The sequence below is a fragment of the Bos indicus genome, chromosome 28 (genome assembly GCF_029378745.1).
Source record: "Bos indicus isolate NIAB-ARS_2022 breed Sahiwal x Tharparkar chromosome 28, NIAB-ARS_B.indTharparkar_mat_pri_1.0, whole genome shotgun sequence".
NCBI classification, from domain to species: domain Eukaryota; kingdom Metazoa; phylum Chordata; class Mammalia; order Artiodactyla; family Bovidae; genus Bos; species Bos indicus.
Window position 1 is genome coordinate 39,398,752 of NC_091787.1, and position 18,974 is coordinate 39,417,725.

The 18,974-nt window shown below is 37.1% G+C and overlaps 1 protein-coding gene across 8 annotated transcripts in view; it reads left to right on the forward strand.

Annotated features, from left to right (window-relative positions):
- CCSER2 (coiled-coil serine rich protein 2) overlaps positions 1-18,974 on the forward strand; it is a 156,164-nt gene that overhangs the window by 37,747 nt on the left and 99,443 nt on the right. For all 8 annotated transcript variants that reach the window (XR_002180089.2, XR_011564685.1, XR_002180088.2 and 5 more), the window contains exons 2-3: positions 16-1,471; positions 2,580-2,776. Coding sequence is in view for 5 of the 8 variants with exons in the window: in XM_070782270.1 (XP_070638371.1) it covers positions 55-1,471; positions 2,580-2,776 (1,614 nt within the window). In the remaining 3 variants the exon portion in view is untranslated. The remainder of the gene's footprint in view (positions 1-15; positions 1,472-2,579; positions 2,777-18,974) is intronic.

An 18,974-nucleotide genomic window follows, 5' to 3' on the forward strand; every position in this document is an offset into this window, starting at 1 on the left:
CTTTTGTCTCCTCAGATTCTGTCAAATTTTAAGAACAAATGCACCGTATAGCTCATGGAAGAGAAAACACAAATCAAGACTTTTTTGGGTTCCAAGTTGCCAAAGTATGGAACAAAATCTGTAAGAAGTACACTGCAGCCAATGCCAAATGGGAAACCTGTTAATTTGTTGGGAACTTCCAAGAGTAGCAGCGTCAAAAGTTACATCAAAAATAATGGGTCTGATTGTTCATCGTCCCATTCATTTAACTGGAGAACAGCAAATAAATATGAGTTTAGTGCACAAAGTTCTGAAGAGCCTAATAATACTCAGAGTTCACATGCTAAAGTAATTGATCCTGAAAAAATTACACCTACTCAAGGAGTGTTTGATAAAAATGGGATGAAGGGAGGTTTGAAAAATATTTCTCTACTCACATCAAAGTTAGCAAAGCCATCCACTATGTTTGTGTCATCGACAGAGGAGTTAAACCAAAAGTCTTTGTCCGGACCATCTAATTTGGGTAAATTCACCAAAGGCACATTGTTAGCAAGGACTTCATATGCTTCAGTCAGTGCTCCAAAATCTCAGTTGAATGGATTTTATGGAAACCGATCAGCTGGTAGCATACAAAGGCCTAGAGCAAACTCCTGTGCCACCAGAGGCAGTTCTGGAGAAAGCTTAGCACAATCTCTAGATAATATCAAATCACTTGCTTGTGAAAAAATGGTAAGGTCACAGAGTTTTTCACATTCCATTCAGAATTCATTCCTTCCACCTTCATCTATAACCAGATCACATTCCTTCAATAGAGCTGCAGATCTTACAAAGCCTTATCAGAACCAACAGCTACCCATTAGAGTGCCTCTGAGGTCAAGTATGCTAACAAGAAATTCCCGGCAGTCAGAAGTCCTCAATGGGAATGAACATTTAGGATTTGGATTTAATAGGCCTTATGCTGCTGGTGGAAAGAAGTTGGCTTTACCAAATGGCCAGGGTGTAACTTCCACTTTCGGTTATAGGATGGTTCATCCCTCTCTTCTGAAGTCTAGCCGACCTCCGTTTTCTGGGACTCTCACAGTTGATGGTAATAAAAATTCACCTGCTAACACATGTATAGAGGAAGACGCTGCACTTGTGGCTAAAGACAGAGCTGTGGATAAGGACCAAGAACTAATTGAAAATGATAGTTATAGAATAGAAAATGACCAGACCATGAAGCGTGATGCTAAAATTAGGTACCTGAGTGATGATGTGGATGATATTTCCTTGTCTTCTTTGTCATCTTCTGATAAGAATGATTTAAGTGAAGACTTCAGTGATGATTTTATAGATATAGAAGACTCCAACAGAACTAGAATAACTCCAGAGGAAATTTCTCTCAAAGAAGAAAAGTGTGAAAATGTACCACCAAAAGATATATTTGATTCCCCCAAGGAAAATGAAAAATCCTTCAGTAAAACTGATGAATGGATAGATATAAGTGTCTCTGGTAAATATTAATGTCCTTAATTTTTTTGCTTTTTTCTTGATATATAGCTGAATTTATACTTAGGATTATCTTCTGATTAATTTCAAAATAGTAACAATTTCATGGAGGGATGGATCTGGACAAAACTGGAATGGAGCAACATTTAATGTCCTTGTGACTTTTGTTCCTTGTCGTATTTTTCATGCTAAAACAACATCCATAAAACATCCAGTATCTTACCTTTGTTCTTTGTCACACACAGGCTTATTCCTGCTTGTTTCAAAATTATTTTTTTTCCCTGCTTCCTCCAATCAGTGGCATCCTATTCTAAACTATCTCTTCCCTTAGAAACTAGATCACTGCTGTGTGTTGAGTAAAGCTTCACCAAAGCGTAAATGGACTAATAGATGTAATGTCCAGTCTAATGGATTTTTTATCCTAGACAATTTTCATTTTTTTCAAGGAAGACTTGGATTTTCTTGCTTAGCAAATCCAATGGCTATACTTTTTCAGGAGCTTTTTTTTTTTTTTTTAATGAGAGAAGAGGGGTAGCACCTGTTTGACATTTCTTCTTATACTTGGTAATCTTGGTGCTGAATACTGGAGAAAATATATCTCTTTGCCCATCTGGACTGAGAACAAACTGAGGGTTTGGGTGAGGCATGTAGTCCGATCGAGGGAGTAGGCTATCACTGAGATATGTATAAACTCTTGACTGTCTTGAGGGTCTTCTAGTTAGGAATGACTGCTGGAGCAATTTATTTCCCTATTAAGAAGCAACTGCAAGAATAAATGATAAACACAGAGTAAGGAGTTTCCTGGACAGTGCTTAAAAATAAATACCCTAGGAGATATTCAAAGAATATGAGGCTTTATTTACATTTCCAGAAATACTGCAGAAGTGAAAGATGGCTCAATGAAATTTATTGGGAAATATTTCAGTAGGTTATTTTTAAGATTTTACATCTTGATTTTTTTATTGTTTAGATTTAGAATATACTAATTATGAATACTTTTTTGCCAACTCTTTTGCTATATCAATTTATTAAAGCTTGTATTTTTGAAACAAATAATTATATTTTGTGAACTAATAACTTTTTCCCCCTCTCTTTTAAAAATTCAATTGAAGACAGGAGTGAATGTTCAAAACATGCTTCTGGAAATAACTTGATTTCACCAGACACAGATTACAGAGCTGGTTCTTCATTTGAACTCTCTCCATCTGATAGCTCTGATGGAACGTACATGTGGGATGAAGAGGGCTTGGAGCCCATTGGAAATGTCCACCCAGTTGGGAGCTATGAGTCCTCCGAAATGAACAGCATAGTATGTATGGATTTATGTACCATTTGGGAACATTTTGTTTACTTTGCTATTAGAGAGACTTGGGATGTTTGGATTTTTGTAAGTTTATGAATTAACTCTCCTCGTCTGAGAAATGGGAATTCATATTTCTTAAGAGACTACAAAATATCTGGTCTTAAATACATAATGAAGCATATATTTGTGTCATATAAAGATTGAGTTAATTATGGTCTCATATACATTTATGATGCAGTTGACCTTTAAACAACATGGGTTTGACTTTTGAGGGTCTACTTATCTGTAAATTTGTTTCAGTAGTAGAAACACTTCAGTACTACACAGCCTGTGGTTGGTTGGGTTTGTGTATGCGAAGCTGCAGATGTGGAGAACTGCATAGATGGGGTGCCAGCTGTAAGCTAACCATGGATTTTCAACTGTGCAGAGGGCCAGCACCTCTAACCTTGCGTTGTTCAAAGGTCAGCTCTACATAAATAAATGCATATATTCACATAGGCATATTGTCTTTTTCAGTTTCTCAAGGTAGGAGAAGGCAGTCTAGAGATGTTTTTGTCACATTGAGGAATGCTGCTGGTAACTAATGGGTAGACACTGGGGTACTGTTTAACATCCTGTAATACACAGGATAACACCCACAACAAAAAATTATCCAGCCCAAGATGTCAGTAGTGCTGCTGTTGAGAAACCCTGGGCTAGGCTGTGCTGTGGTAGCATTCTCAATGCCAATTTGCAGTGACATAACGAAATGAAAGTTTATTTTTTACTCTTACAAAGTCTACTGTAGGTCGGGACATCTCTGTAGGGCAGCTGTCTTCAGTGTTCTAAGCCACTTTGATCTTGGGGCTTCATTGTGGCCTTCTGAGACCCTTTGTCCCTATGGTAATGAGGATGTCACACAAGCAGTTTACTGACAGAGGATTTACACATGCAGTTACTGCTTTGGCCTGGAGATGGCATATGGAACTTTTACTCACAATTTACTAAACTGAGTTAATCTTATGTATTGAGTGGGCAGGAAGTGTAATTTTCCTGTGTGCCTGGTAGGCAAGGGAACCGGACATTGGTGAGCACTGGAAGACCTACCATATATTTATACATGCATATTTTAAGAAAAATTGCTAGTAATGTGGATTATATGCAATGTGAATAAAGCATAATTGGTGTGAGTAAAACTATTCTCTATCATTACTTAATATATAAAATACAATTTTCCAGTAGTTGTAAGGAAAACTGGTAGTCCTTGTGGATATATTAAATTCCAGGAAGATTTTAGGTGATGGAATTTTCTGTCTCCATGTAAACCTGTGATTTGGAAAAAAAATAAAGATCATTACCAGAAACTTGTTAAATTGCACAGACATGGAGAGGACACATACTTAATTTAGAGGCATCATCTCTTATTTCTTTAGATAAAGGAAGTTCAGAAAAGATTACAGTTTAAGAGCGTTACGTGCTGTCTTACTAGATAGAACTTTTTAAGTGAATATGATTGGAATTGAAATGAGCATTGAGTCCAGCAGATGGCAGCAGTCAGCCACCTGGTACCGGACATTTTTCAGACGGTTCATTGTTCTTATTACTTAAATGATGAGATAGCCTCTGGAAGAGTTCAGTGCATATCTGAATTGACCATTAGTCTCTACAGTTCACGAATTTCCTTCTTGGTTATTTTGCCTGTGTATATGAGATGGTAAACAAAAATATTCATTCTGTGCTTTGGAATGGAATGGTGTCTGTGTGTCATTCTCTTTGGATCTAAGAGGAAGACAATTTGAGAAAGGATGGAGAATTAAGTTGAAAACAGAGTGTGATAGTTAGTGGGTTTACCATTTTTCTCTAAAATTCTACAAACATTTTGTTTTTTCTACTTTAAATTAGTTTTATTAGGTGTGTACTTGTTTAGAGTTGTTTCCTTGGTAAATTGGATTTCCAGTCATCATGTAGTGATCTTCTCTAACCCTCATTATGCCTTTTGTCTTAAGGCCTCTTTTTTTCAGAATTAGTATATTTTACCAGTTTTATTTATACATTTTTGTTGCCTTTATCATGTATGGTTTTAAATTTTCGTGTAAATTAGTTTAGTATTGTTTTTCTTTACAGTTTTTACTATGTGTGTGTGTATAAGACATCGTTTTCTAGTCCTGGGGCCATACAAAATACTTCGTATGTTGAGAGCTGCTGCTGCTGTGGCTGCTAAGTTGCTTCAGTCATGTCCAACTCTGTGGGACCCCATAGACGGCAGCCCACCAGGCTCCCCCGTCCATGGGATTCTCCAGGCAAGAACCCTGGAGTGGGTTGCCATTTCCTTCTCCAATGCATGAAAGTGAAAAGTGAAAGTGAAGTCGCTCAGTCGTGTCCGACTCTTAGCGACCCCATGGACCGCAGCCTACCAGGCCCTCCATCCATGGGATTCTCCAGGCAAGAATGCTGGAGTGGGGTGCCATTGCCTTCTCCGAGTATGTTGAGAGGCAATATAGCAAATGATTAAGAACCAGGGCTATGAAGCAAATTAGATTAAAAATCCCATTACTGTTATATACTAATTGTATACCTTTGGATTCTCTGTTCCTTTATTTTTGTAATGGAATGGGGATAATAACAGCACGTATCTCTAGGGCTGATACTGGGAAGTACATGCCTGAATGTTTTAGCAGCCATGTGATAGTGGTTGTTGAGTATTTTCAGTATCATCTCAGACTACCCCATAGGATTGTTGTGAACCTTAAATAAGGTCATATATAAAAAATAATTAATGCCAGGGAAATAGTAAGAGCTCAGAAAATGTTAGCTATTTATTATTATGCTGTTGTTTTCATTTTTTTTACATTTGAGACTTCCATCTGAAGTTGGTATGAGGCATAATAATTTACCTTCATTAATATTCTTTCATAATATACTTGGGGTGCTGTGTGGAAAAAAAATAATTAACATATCAGCTGAGATTGCCTGTCCTTAGAAAGGCTGACCCTTTGCTGGTAAACAGTTCCCTTACTGTGATACAGAACTTCCCCTAAGTGGTAAGAGTGGTTCACTGTGCCTCAGCTGTACTCTGGTTTATGCTGTGTACCTGCGTTCCTTCTGGGGTCCTGACGTTTTCGTATATCCTAGTCAGAGGGTGCCCATGTCACCAGCCCTCAAAAACAACTGAGTTTCTTAGGGACATGTGTAATAGACAACAGTTTTCATGTGTTGTTGCAACTTGTTGGAGGAATTGAGCATGTACATTGATTCTGCTGGGAGGGGACTCAAAGCTAATGCTTCGTTTCTTCAATTCTGCCCCATCTGATTTTTCCTTTTCTCTTTTTGTTTCATGTCCTTGTGCCGGAACACACATGGACATGAAACAAAATGAGTATATATGACTGCTGAGCCCTGTGAGTCCTTCCGTTAGACCATCTAACGTTGGGGATGGTCTCAAGGGCTCTGACATAGGCACTGATTCAAAGTGCCTTTGATTCAAACACCTTTGTTCACTGCAGTGTCCTTTTTGTTTATCATCTTTCCATATTTCTATAAGAATCCTTTGAAGTAGCTACGGACCAGTTAGTAACTCTTTCTTCAGATTTGGTTGAATTTAGGTGGATTGAGTAAATTGATATTGATAGGTTGGGAACTAGCTTACTCTCAGTCTGGTATTCTTGATTTTCAAGCCTTCTATCTACTCAGGATAACCAAGCATTTTAAAACTCAGTAAACTTTTAGTTGATATTTAATCTTTTTGAACAGGAAATACAGCATTTTTTTTATTTTGCTAGTAAATATTGTCAGAATCATACTGTTATGTGCACAGCTTTAAGCGGAAGCATTTTCCGCTGTTGTAAGTACAGCGAACCGTACTCAGAACCATCTTTGCTGAGGTGCTGTGACCAATATAAGCGCTCCCATTGCAGGGGAATTGAATTCAAATGTCACAATGACTGATTTCCTGACCCTTAAATATTTAGGGATTGATAATTTTAAATCATCGCATGGACTGCTTTTATTTTGGGGAGGATTTTTATGGAAGACTAAAGAAGTGGTTGAACCAGATGTTCCTGGCTTTCTTTTTTTGTTCTATCAGCCTTGACTTATCTTCATATAGTAGGCAGGTTTAACGTCCTTATCATTTAGATAGAACCTTTCTCATTTTAAAATGTAGATTCAAACTCTAGCTTGGGAGCTTTTGACAGTCAGTGAGTAGATGCCCACACCTTTCATTGCACGTTTACCTGTGCATTTGTAAGGGAACAGCTGGCTGGGTTTGGGTTGCTACCTTGGTGACTGATGTTGCTAGACTTTATTCAAACTTAAATGTATGCTAAATGTCATAATATTCCTTGCAGTAACTTATGTGGGAATAGGACTTCCCTAGGTTTATTTTGCACTGGATTTTGAAATTACCTGTGGTCTAGAAATGTAGCAGAGGAATACCAGAATATCAATTTGGTTTGTATTTGTCATATTTAGTTTTACTGTGCTTGGTTTAATTTCTGTCTACTGTTTCTTTGGGGTGTATTAACAGGAGTCAGCAGGCTACAGCCTTGAGGCTGTCCACTCATTTGTAAATCAGTTCAGTTCAGTTCTCAGTTGTGTCTGACTCTTTGCGACCCCATGGACTGCAGCATGCCAGGCGTCCTTGTCCATCACCAACTCCCATCGAGTCGGTGATGCCATCCAACCATCTCATCCGCTGTTGTCCCCTTCTCTTCCTGCCTTCAGTCTCCCAGCAAGGTCTTTTCCGGTGAGTCAGTTCTTCGCATCAGGTGGCCAGAGTATTGGAGTTTCAGCTTCAGCATCAGTCCTTCCAATGAATATTTTTGTGAATAAATTTATGTATATTTATATATGTAGATAAATTTTTGCAATAAATTTACATGTAGTCTGGCTGCTTTTGTGCTACTCTGGCAGTGCTGAGTAGTTACAACAGAGACTGTATTGCACACAAACATAAAATATTTACTCTCTGAGCTTTAAGAAATAGTTTGCTGACCCTCATATTAGAACACTGAAAATACATTTTAAAGATTCAGAGATTAACTTTTCTTAGGCATTCAGTTTTCTCTGTGTTGTCCTTGCTAAGCTGTCATCCTCTGGCTCCCAATGGGAGGCAGCTGTCGATATATTTAACATATTTGAGTGACCGTCATGGGCAGAGCACTGAGGATACAGTGATCAAGACCGCTGCAGGTTCTGTTTTAGTGCGTACATTCTGTTGAGGCACATGTAGTTGAAGCATTTAGCTAAGTCATTCATTTTCTTCAATTGATAAGTGAGGAAAGTGCTGCAAAGGAAAATTAGCAAGTGAAAGTATATTGCTGGAACACCTGGTCTGGTGTGGGTGCTAAATAAGGCTTTTTTGGAAAATGATGGTTAGGCTTAGTTGGCCCAGGGAATACAGTAAGTTGGTGAAAAGGATATATGTGATTGGAAGAATGTTGGTTTTAAGCTGGAAAGGGGCATAACTTGATTTACATTTTCAGAATACTTTGTATAAAGATTGAACTAGAAGAGAGGCAAACAGTGGCTGGAAGCTGTCATTCATGTGAGGGGTGGTAGTGGCTTGGACTAAAGTGGTGGCAGAGGGCAGCTTCGAGGAATCTGCAATTTTGAAAGTGGGTTTAGAGGGTACAAGTGATTAAATTCCATTACTCATTGACTGTAAGGGAGAAAAGTGTTACCTCCTCACTTTTAAAAGTTCGGATTGGTACTGCTGTTCTCATTCATTCTGCCAAAATCATCCTAAATTGCCAGTTTGACTTATTTTCCTGATGGTTTTCCCAAACCTTATAATGTCAAACCTGAACTGCTTGAGTGGCTCTCCATGGCCTGCTCTACTTTATACAGGTCTGTCTCATTGCTTTTGATCTTCAGGTCCTACTACATGTCTTGAATATAGTGATGACATCTCTCTCTCATCACTCTTCGAGGTTTCTGGCACTAAATAAGAACTCAATATATACTTGTTGAAATAGTGTCATGATGATGTGCCATTTAATTCAAAATAAATAGAAACACTTAAAACTAAATATAATGTTTAATATTCAGTAGTTTTTCCATACACATTGTGACATAACCTATTTACAGAGTAAGTTTCTAAGGTACCACGTGTCATAATAGCAAGTTGCAAATAGCTAAAAATGTGACATTAGCATAGACTGATAGTGGAGGGACAGCTTACAGAAAGTTGAGACCGACCTAATATAGGTAAATGAACATGTCAAACTGACAGTGATACTTTCAGTATGCTCTGATACATACTTTCAGTATGCTCTGATACAGAATGCAGAACTTGAACTCATGGAAGGGATCTATTACAAATAAGGGGACAGAATGAGTTGAGGAAACTAAATTTTTCTTAATTTCCTTTTTATTGGCTGGACTAGTGAATCTGCCATGCCCATTTAATTACTAACATAGCTTCTTGGCCTGTTAATGTAGCTTTTAGGTTTAAAAACAAAGGTTAAGTTTATTTTATATAGTTGTTGTGACCCTTTAAACATAATATTTTTCTTCATTCTGTATTATTATTACTTCTCATAAATTAAAACTGTTTAATATGAAGTTCAATTCAGTAATTATTTATTGAGCTTCTGGTATGTCTCAGGCATACTGTTCAGTGCTAAAGTTACTGAATATATGCAAGGCTGTCTTTATTCTTTATGGCTTTAAAATCTAGTATGAAAAGTGATTATAAATATACAGTCATAGTGTAGTTTTTAAGTGATATCATGCATGCTGTGTTAGCATATGTATGATATGCTATGAGGAAGTGACAGCTGAGTTGAGTTTTGAAGAATGGATACAAAGTTGACCAGTTGGTCAAAGAAAAGGGAAGGTGAGTGTTTTGGGCATAAGGAATAGCATGTACCTGGAGGGACCACAAAATCATGATGTATGAGAGGAATATCTGCATTGCTAAGAATATGATGTGTGAAGTAGAGAGTGGTTAGAGATGAAGCTATGAAATTAAGAAAGTGAAAATGAAGAAGAATCTTGTATCTCAAATCAGAAAGACAAATGTTTACAAATCAGGTTTTAGAATAAGGCAGATATAATTTAAATTTTATATCAACATCTATATTTCAGATCTTTATACATACTTCCAGTCTGTATATTAAGACCATGAGTAGAATGTTTTTTTCTGCACAGTTTTTCAGTTTTCACAAACATGGAATTATTGGACTATCTAAAACTTCTGGGTCAAAGCCCCCATTTCAGAGAAAAAGTGAATTTAAAAGTAGTTTGTTAAAGAAAAATAAAAAGAATAAGTAGTTCACTACGAAGTCCTTTTTGCCTAGCAGAGAACCTGGCATACAGTAGATGCATAATTAGTAATATCGGAGAAGGCAATGGCACCCCACTCCAGTACTCTTGCTTGGAAAATCCCATGGACGGAGGAGCCCGGTGGGCTGCAGTCCATGGGGTCACTAAGAGTTGGACACGACTGAGCGACTTCACTTTCACTTTTCACTTTCATGCATTGGAGAAGTAAATGGCAACCCACTCCAGTGTTCTTGCCTGGAGAATCCCAGGGACGGGGGAGCCTGGTGGGCTGCCGTCTATGGGGTTGCACAGAGTCGGACACGACTGAAGCGACTTAGCAGCAGCAGCAGCATGAATAAAATACTGAATTCCATGAGTTGGATCAGATAGACTTTATGAACTAGTTATAGTTAATGAGGATGCTGAGGCTGAGTAGTTAAATGCGTTTACTAATTAAATGAAATTTGGGCTTCCCTGGTGGCTCAGATGGTAAAGAGTCTGCCTGCAATGTAGGAGACCCGGGTTCAATCCCTGGGTCCGGAAGATCCCCTGGAGAAGGAAATGGCTACCCACTCCAGTATTCTTGCCTGGAGAACCCCATGGACAGAGGAGCTTGTTGGGCTACAGTCCATGGGGTCAGAAAGAGTTGGATACAACTGAGCAACTAACACAGGAGTTATTGAAGTTGCTGTTCTAACCTAAATGAGTAGTCACTTCAGAATTGTTAATTTGTACCCTCACAGGACATACCTTTATCAATTAGAGTATGGTGCTTACGTAGAATTCCTTTGCCTTTAGCCTTTTGGACTCCATTCATTTCCACAGTTACTTAGGATAGTGATTTATTCCCCTCACCTCCTTCAATGAGGTGGTTTCATAAACTTAAAAAAAAATCATATGCATTAAGATTTACTCTGTGTGCTGTAAAGATCACTGAATTTTGACAAATGCTTAATGTCTTATTTCATAAAGAATAGTTTCACCATCCTAAAATGTCCCTACATTTCATGTATTTATCCCTCCCTGCAACGAACCCCTTGCAAACACTAATGTATATAGAAAATCTCTATAATTTTGCCTTTTAAAGAATGCCATATAATTAAAATCATACACCATATAGCTTTTTCATATTGGCTTCTTTGATTTAGCAATATGTGTTTAAGACTGATCCATATCTTTTTATGGCTTGGTACTTCATTTCTTTTTATTGATGAATAATATTACATTGTATGGATTACCACAGCTATAAAGGACATTTTGGTTGCTTCATTTTTGGCCATTATGAATAAAGCTGCTGTAATTGACCTGCAGGTATTTATGTGGACAGGTGTTTTCATTTCATTTGGGAAAATACCAGAGTGCAATTGCTTAATCATGTGGTAAGACTGTTTAGCCTTATAAGAAATTACCAATCTGTTTTGCAAAGTGGCTGTACCAAATTGCATTCCCACTGACAGTGTGTGAGAGTTCTAGTTCTCCGTTCTCACCAGCAATTGCTATCGTCAGTGTTTTGTTTTTAGGCATTCTAATAGGTATACAGTAGTATTCTGTTATTGTTTTAAATTTGGAAATTCCCTAACAGCAGAACGTTTATCATGTGTTTGTCATCTGTATATCTTTAAGTGTCAGTTTAATATCTTTTGCCCATTTTTAAATTGATTTCTTGTTATTGAATTTTAAGAGTTCTTTGTATGCTTCGGATGTGTCTTTTATTAGATGTGTGATTTGCATGTGTCTCTCCCAGCATATGTCTTGTCTTTTCATCCTCTTTAAAGTGTCTTTCACAGAGCAAAGTTTTAATAAATTCCCACTTAATTTTTTTTCTTTCACAGATCATGCTGTAGGTTGTATTGTTAAAAATCATCACCAAATGCAAGGTCATGTAGTTTTTCTACTTTGTTTACTTCAGTAAGTTTTATAGTCTTATGTTTTGCATTTTCGTCTGTGAGCCATATTGAGTTAGTTTTTGTGTAACACCCATGTTTGGGTTAATTTTTTTGCAAGAAGTTTTGTCTAAGAGTTTGAGCACTGTTTGTTGAGAAGACTGTACTTTCCGCATTGAGTTCCCATTGCTCTTTTGTCAGAACCAGTTGAGTGTATGTATGTGTGTGGGCCTCCTTTGAGCTCACTGTTCTGTTTTGTTGATCTGTGTGTCTGTTCTTTCGCCAGTAACATACTGTGTTAATTATTGCCTTGTTATGTCTTATACTAAGTCTTGTGTTGTATAATAAAGAATTCAGCTGACTTTTGTTCTCAGTTTTTGTGTGGGAGCCTCTACATCTTTGGAAATTCCCAAGTGATAGGGGTGCTTTTGTTCATGGTGGGTCCTGATAGTTTATGCTTACAAGGTGACTCAGGCTGGGGGTAGGGCATGTGAGAAAAACCAAACATGCAGTTAGAAAGTTGGGGTGTTGAGCCCTCTGATAGTTTGACCTCCAGGGAGCGAGGGAACTGGGCTGGAGATTGCTTTGGTCATGCGGCCCATGATTCAAGCTCGAGTGTCTTTGTAACGAAACTCCAGTGAAAAGTCTGGATACCGAATCCCAGGTGCATGTCCCTGGTTAGCCATACTTTCTGCCTATTGTTATTCATCAGTTTGCCAAGGAGGTGACCTATTCTGACTCCATGGAGAGGGAACACGGAAGCTTCACGTTTGGGACCACCCTAGGCTTTGCCCCGTGTGTGTCTTCTTTTGGCTGGTCATGATTTATACCATGTGGACTATAATACAAGTGTAATCATAAAGTATAATCCTTTGCTGAGTGTCGTAAGTTGTTCTGGTGAACGACCTGATGGAATAGTTTGTTGTTTAGTTGCTAAGTCATGCCCAACTCTTTTGTGACCCCATGGATCATAGCCCACCAGTCTCCTCTGTCTGTGGGATTTCCCAGATAAGAACGCTGGAATGGGTTTCCATTTCCTCCTCCAGGGGATCTTCCTGACCCAGGGATCAAACCAGTGTCTCCTGAGTTTTTGTGGGCAGATTCTTTACTGCTCAGCTACCAGGGAAGCCTTGAGGGAGTATTGGGAACCTCCAAGTTTGTAGTCAGTTAGGAAGTACAGGGCCTGGGAACCCCTGAGATTTTTTGGCCAATGGTGTCTGAATTAAATGTTAGTCTTATGTAAGACTGTCCCATTAACCTGTGAAGTTTGTGCTAACTCTGGATAGCTAATGTCGAAAGTCATTGTAGCTGGTGTCAGAAAAAAATGAAATATGCTACATCTAATTTGACTGACTGAAAGAAACATGTGGGAAGCAAAAGGATTAAAGGACTGGGAATGAAGAAATTTTGATTCTTGGATGGCTGTGTAGTCAGTGATCATATGAAACTGCAGCTGTGCTGTGATCTATTACTAAAGGCAAAAGTTTTGGAACAGAATTTAGAAATGGTGGTAGCTACAATCCCTAATGAGGTGACTCACTGGATACAGAAGAAAATGCAGAATAATAAGAAACAAACTGAATATATTATCCGTTGGCTATTGTTACTTGTAATAGCTAAAATGAAAGTAATACAGAGTGCTGGGGCTGATCATGATGCTGGGCCAAGCTTAGATTTCAGTCTGATCTACTACCAATAGCTTTTAAAGCCAACCCTAATGGGAACGATTATTCTAGGACAAAAGGCAGTACTCTTATGAACACTGGTTACCAGGAAGGTAGTAAAGTTATGAAACCGTAAAACTACTGAAACCAGGGGTTATAGTGCCAGGGAGTAGTCTTATATTGTGGGCTGTGCCATCAACTTCCTGAAGAACTTTTATTAAATGGATTGTGAGAGTGACTAATTTAGGAGTAGTATCTTTGGTTTTAAGTGTTTCAGAGTGGAAGAGAGTATTGGGTTGATATAGGTAGGACCCACAACTCACTTTAGAACCATCACAGATGGCTGTTCATAGTAGGTTACCTGGGGGAGTGGGTAGCCTGGTGGACTGGATAAAACTGACTGTAGTCTGTGTACCTGAGAAGAGAGACTGTGTTTCTTCCATAAATGCCAAGTGGAACATCACAGATGACGGGGCTGTGCCCTCTGTAGCAAGCCATGCTGGATTGACTTGATGATGATTGTATTATTTTTCTACTGAATATGCCCCATAGTCAGGTCGTATCAACTCTTGTGATTAAGAGGACTCTTTTTACATGGGCACCTCATGAAATCATACAGTTGTAAAACCAAGCATCTGTCTAAGAAACCTTAATAGATTTGCCTTATTGATATTAAAGGTAAAAAAAAAAAAAAGTCATTAACAAGAAAAAGGAGGAAAACAGAAGGGGAGAGCCAGGGGATTTGTCCCAGTAGGGGTTGATGTTTATGAGAAGTGGGGTGAATATATGGGACACTGATGAGGTTAAGATGAAGATGTTAATGCCGCACTGTTGAATGTTGAGTGTCCCAAGAGGAGCCGATGCTGGTTCTACAACCCCAAAGGGATCTCAGCTACACCATTCTATTTATCTCAGTTTGAAGGAATTTTAAAAGCTGACAAAGATGAAAATGAGGACTCTGACCTGGAATCACCTGGGACAGTAATCTGGTAGATTAGACAAAATGAAGATAGATGGACAAAAGGGACAGGGTCCCTTGGCTCTTACCCTCTGGGGAAAAGTGAGTGGGTGAAAGAGTCACCAGCTGTAGAAGAGACCTTTCTGTAGTCCTTGACACAGATACCCATGTACTTTGGTATCAAAACATGTTGATGAACAAGTCCTAAACTGGGACCCCTTTTAGATTGAGAGAAAATAGTAATGCTTGGGTTGATGGATTAAGGTGAAAGTTCCAAGTGAAAGTTTAAGCAGGTTTTATGTAAAGTAATTGGTCCTGTTAACTGAATGTTTTATGGAAAAGGATATTATGCCCTTGGTAGTATTGTGAAGCCAAAGGTTTGATAAAATCTTAATAGAGGCTACTGTTAGGAATGCATAGTTGATGGTCCTATGAAGGTCTGAGAGTAATAATTCCACCACCAAAAATACAATTCTTAAAAACAGCTTGAGGATTTTTATCTTTATCTGTTTGAAATAGTTTCTCTCTGAATGGTTATTCCATGAATTTGATGCACAAGTTAGACTTGTGTATATTATTATACTTTTGATTTTTAGGGATTCGTTTAAGCATTATTTGCAATAGTAGAATATTGAAAACAGCATAACCCCCCAAATAACATTCGTAATACATAGGAATAGCATATTATAGAGGCTAAGTAGGGGAAACAGTATGATAATATAGATACTTGTTTAAAAGTTTCAAAATTTTATTTTTTAATTAAATTAAAGCTAAATTTATTTAAAAATAATTTAATTGTAATTTGTGTATTAAATTTATTTTAAAAATAAGTTAAAAATAAGTATTTAATTTTAAATCAGTAATTTATTAATTACTTAATTATTTAATTTTATATTGGTAATTTTAGTTAAATTAATACTCTATTTTAAATCAATAAATCTTAACAATTATGAATAGTTTAATTTTAATTTACGATCAACAATTTATTTCATATTAATAATTTATTATTTAATTTTTAGCAAAAGTAAGCAAATATGAATATATTTACCGCCCTTCAACTTCTAAGCATATACATTATGCTTTTGCTGTTACAATTAGTTCTTTAATAAATAGCCTTGTCTTTTTGTATTTTGGGGATAGATATATAGAATTGTGATACTGTATTAAAGGTTAAATGTACAAGCAATTTTCTTAGATATTTGAGTAATATTTTTAAATTTTCAAAAGCTCTTTTTTATTCTTGAATGAAATTTCTTTCAACATGAATGGTTAATTTTATGTTGAATGAAATTTCATTAGAAATGGATTTAGAAAATGCAGAGGAACCAGAGATCAAACTGCCAACATCCTTTGGATCATCGAGAAAAGCAGGGGAGTTCCAGAAAACATCTATTTCTGCTTTATTGACTACACCAAAGCCTTTGATTCTGTGGATCACAACAAACTGTGGAAAAATTCTTGAAGAGATGGGAATACCAGACCATCTGACCTGCCTCCTGAGAAATCTGTATGCTGGTCAAGAAGCAACAGTTAGAACTGGACATGGAACAACAGACTGGTTCCAAATCAGGAAAGGAGTATGTCAAGACTGCATATTGTCACCCTGCTTGTTTAACTTATATGCAGAGTACATCATGCGAAATGCTGGGCTGGATGAAGCATAAGCTGGAATCAAGATTGCCGGGAGAAATATCAATAACCTCAGATCACCCCTATGGCAGAAAGTAAAGAAGAACTAAAGAGTCTCTTGAAAGTGAAAGAGGAGAGTGAAAAAGTTGGCTTAAAACTCAGCATTCAGAATAGTAAGATCATGGCATCCAGTCCCATCACTTCATGGCAAATAGATTGGGCAACAATGGAAAACAGTGAGAGACTATTTTTTTGGGCTCCAAAATCACTGCCAATGATGACTGCAGCCATGAAATCAAAAGATGCTTGCTCCTTGGAAGAAAAGCTATGACCAACCTAGATAGCATATTAAAAAGCAAAGACATTGCTTTGCCAACAAAGGTCCGTCTAGTCAAGGCTATGGTTTTTCCAGTAGTCATGTATGGATGTGAGAGTTGGACTATAAAGAAAGCTGAGCACTGAAGAATTGATGCTTTTCAACTGTGGTGTTGGAGAAGACACTTGAGAGTCCTTTGGACTGCAAGGAGATCCAACCAGTCAATCCTAAAGAAAATCAGTCCTGATTATTCATTGGAAGGACTGATGCTGAAGCTGAAACTCCAATACTTTGGCCACCTGATATGATGGAGAACCGACTCACTGGAAAAGACTCTGATGCTGGGAAAGATTGAAGACAGGAGGAGAAGGGGACGACAGAGGATGAGATGGTTGGATGGCATCACTGACTCAATGGACTTGAGTTTGAGAAAGCTCTGGGAGTTGGTGATGGGCAGGGAGGCCTGGTGTGCTGCAATCCATGGGTCGCAAAGGGTTGACACAACTGAGCGAATGAACTAAACTGAAAGTGAACATTTCAGTGGCAGTTTGTGTAACCACTACCTCTCTTTAGTTCCAAAACACTTCATCAGCCCTCAGTAAACTTTGTACTCATTTATTAAGTAGTTACTCCCCATTCACCCTTTCCCAGCCTCTGAAAACCATCTATCTGCTTTTTGTATTAATTTACCTGTTTTGGATATTTCATATATAGAATCATACAACATGTGATCTTTCGTGCCCAGATCATTTACTTACCAGAATGTTTTTGAGGTTCTTCTGTATTTTTGTAGCATGTATTAAGAGTCCATTCCTTTTTAAAGTTGAATAATATTCCATCATATGTACATGCCATTCATCCACTGATGGACATAGTACATATGGGCTGTTTCTGCTATTTCGTTGTGAATAATACTGCTGTGAACATGTATGTACATGTGTTAGCTTAAGTATCTGCTTCAAATTTTTAAGGTATATCTCTCTCTCTCTCTCTCTCTTTGAGTGAGATTGCTAGACTATGTAGTAATTCTTTGTTTAACTTTCTGAGGAACTGCTGAACTGTGTGTTTTTATTTTTTTTTAACTGTAGCTGAATCATTACATTCCCACCAGCAAAGTCTAAGTCTTCTAGTTTTTCTACATACTTGATGGCACTTGCTTACTGTTTTTTGTTCTTGTTTTTTTATTATAGTCAACCTACTGGATATTAAGTGGCATTCCATTGTGGTTTTGATTTATTTACATTTCCTAAATAAATAATAATGTTGAACATCTTTTTGTGTGCTTATTGGATATTTGTATATCCTTTTCAGTTAAAGTCTATTTGAGCCCTTTGCTCATTTAAAAAACTGAGTTATTTATGGTTTTATATATCCTGGATACTAGACTCTTACTTGATATGATTTGCAAGTATTTTCTTTGATCTTATAGGTTGTCTTTTCACTTTATTGATAATGTCCTTTGATGCACAAAAGTTTTTATTTTTTTCACAAAAGTTTGTAATTTTGATGAATCCAATTTATTTTTTCTTTTATTGCTTCCACTTTTGATATTGTACCTAAGAATTTATTGCCCAATGCAAAGTCATAAAGATTCAGGTTCTTTCATGTTACCACACACATTTTATAATTATTTGTTCTAGTTCTATGAAAAATGGTGTTAGTATTTTGATAGTGATTGCATTCAATCTGTAGATTGCCTTGGGTAGTATGATTATGTTAACAATGTTAATTCTTCCAGTCCCTGAACACATACATCTCTCCATTTGTCTATGTCATCTTCAGTTTCTTCACTGTCTTATAGTTTTCAGAGTAAAAGTCATATTCCTATATATTTTATTCTTTTTGATGCAATTGTAAATGGGACTGTTTTCTTAATTTCTCTTTTGGATAGTTTGCTGTTTGTGTACAGAAATGCAACAGGTTTCTGTATATTAATTTTATATCCTGACACTTCAGTGAATTCATTTATTCTCAGTTTTTTGGTGGTGTCCTTAGAATTTTTTATATATAGTATCATGTCATCTATAAACAGTGACAGTTTTACTTTTTACTTTCCAATTTGATTTCCATTTATTATTTCTTCCTTGTCTAATTGCTGTGTCTTGGACTTTTAATACTATGTTAAATAAAAGTGGCAAGTGTGGGCATCTTTGTCTTGTTCCTGATCTTAGAGAAAATGCTTTTAAGTTTTCACTACTGAGTATGATATAAGCTTTAGGCTTATCATATATAGTTTTTATTATGTTGAGGTGTTTTCTCTCTATACCCACTTTCTGGAGAGTTTTTAATTGTAAATGGATGTTGAATTTTGTTAAAAGCTTTTTCTGCGTCTGTTGAGATGACCATATGGTTTTTATCCATCTATTTGTTAATGTATTATATCACATTGATTTGCATATATTAAGCCATCTTTGCATCTCTGGGATAAATCCCACTTGATCAGTGTATGATTCTTTTAATGTGTTGTTGAATTTGGTTTGCTAGTGTTTTGTTGAGGATTTTTTCTTGT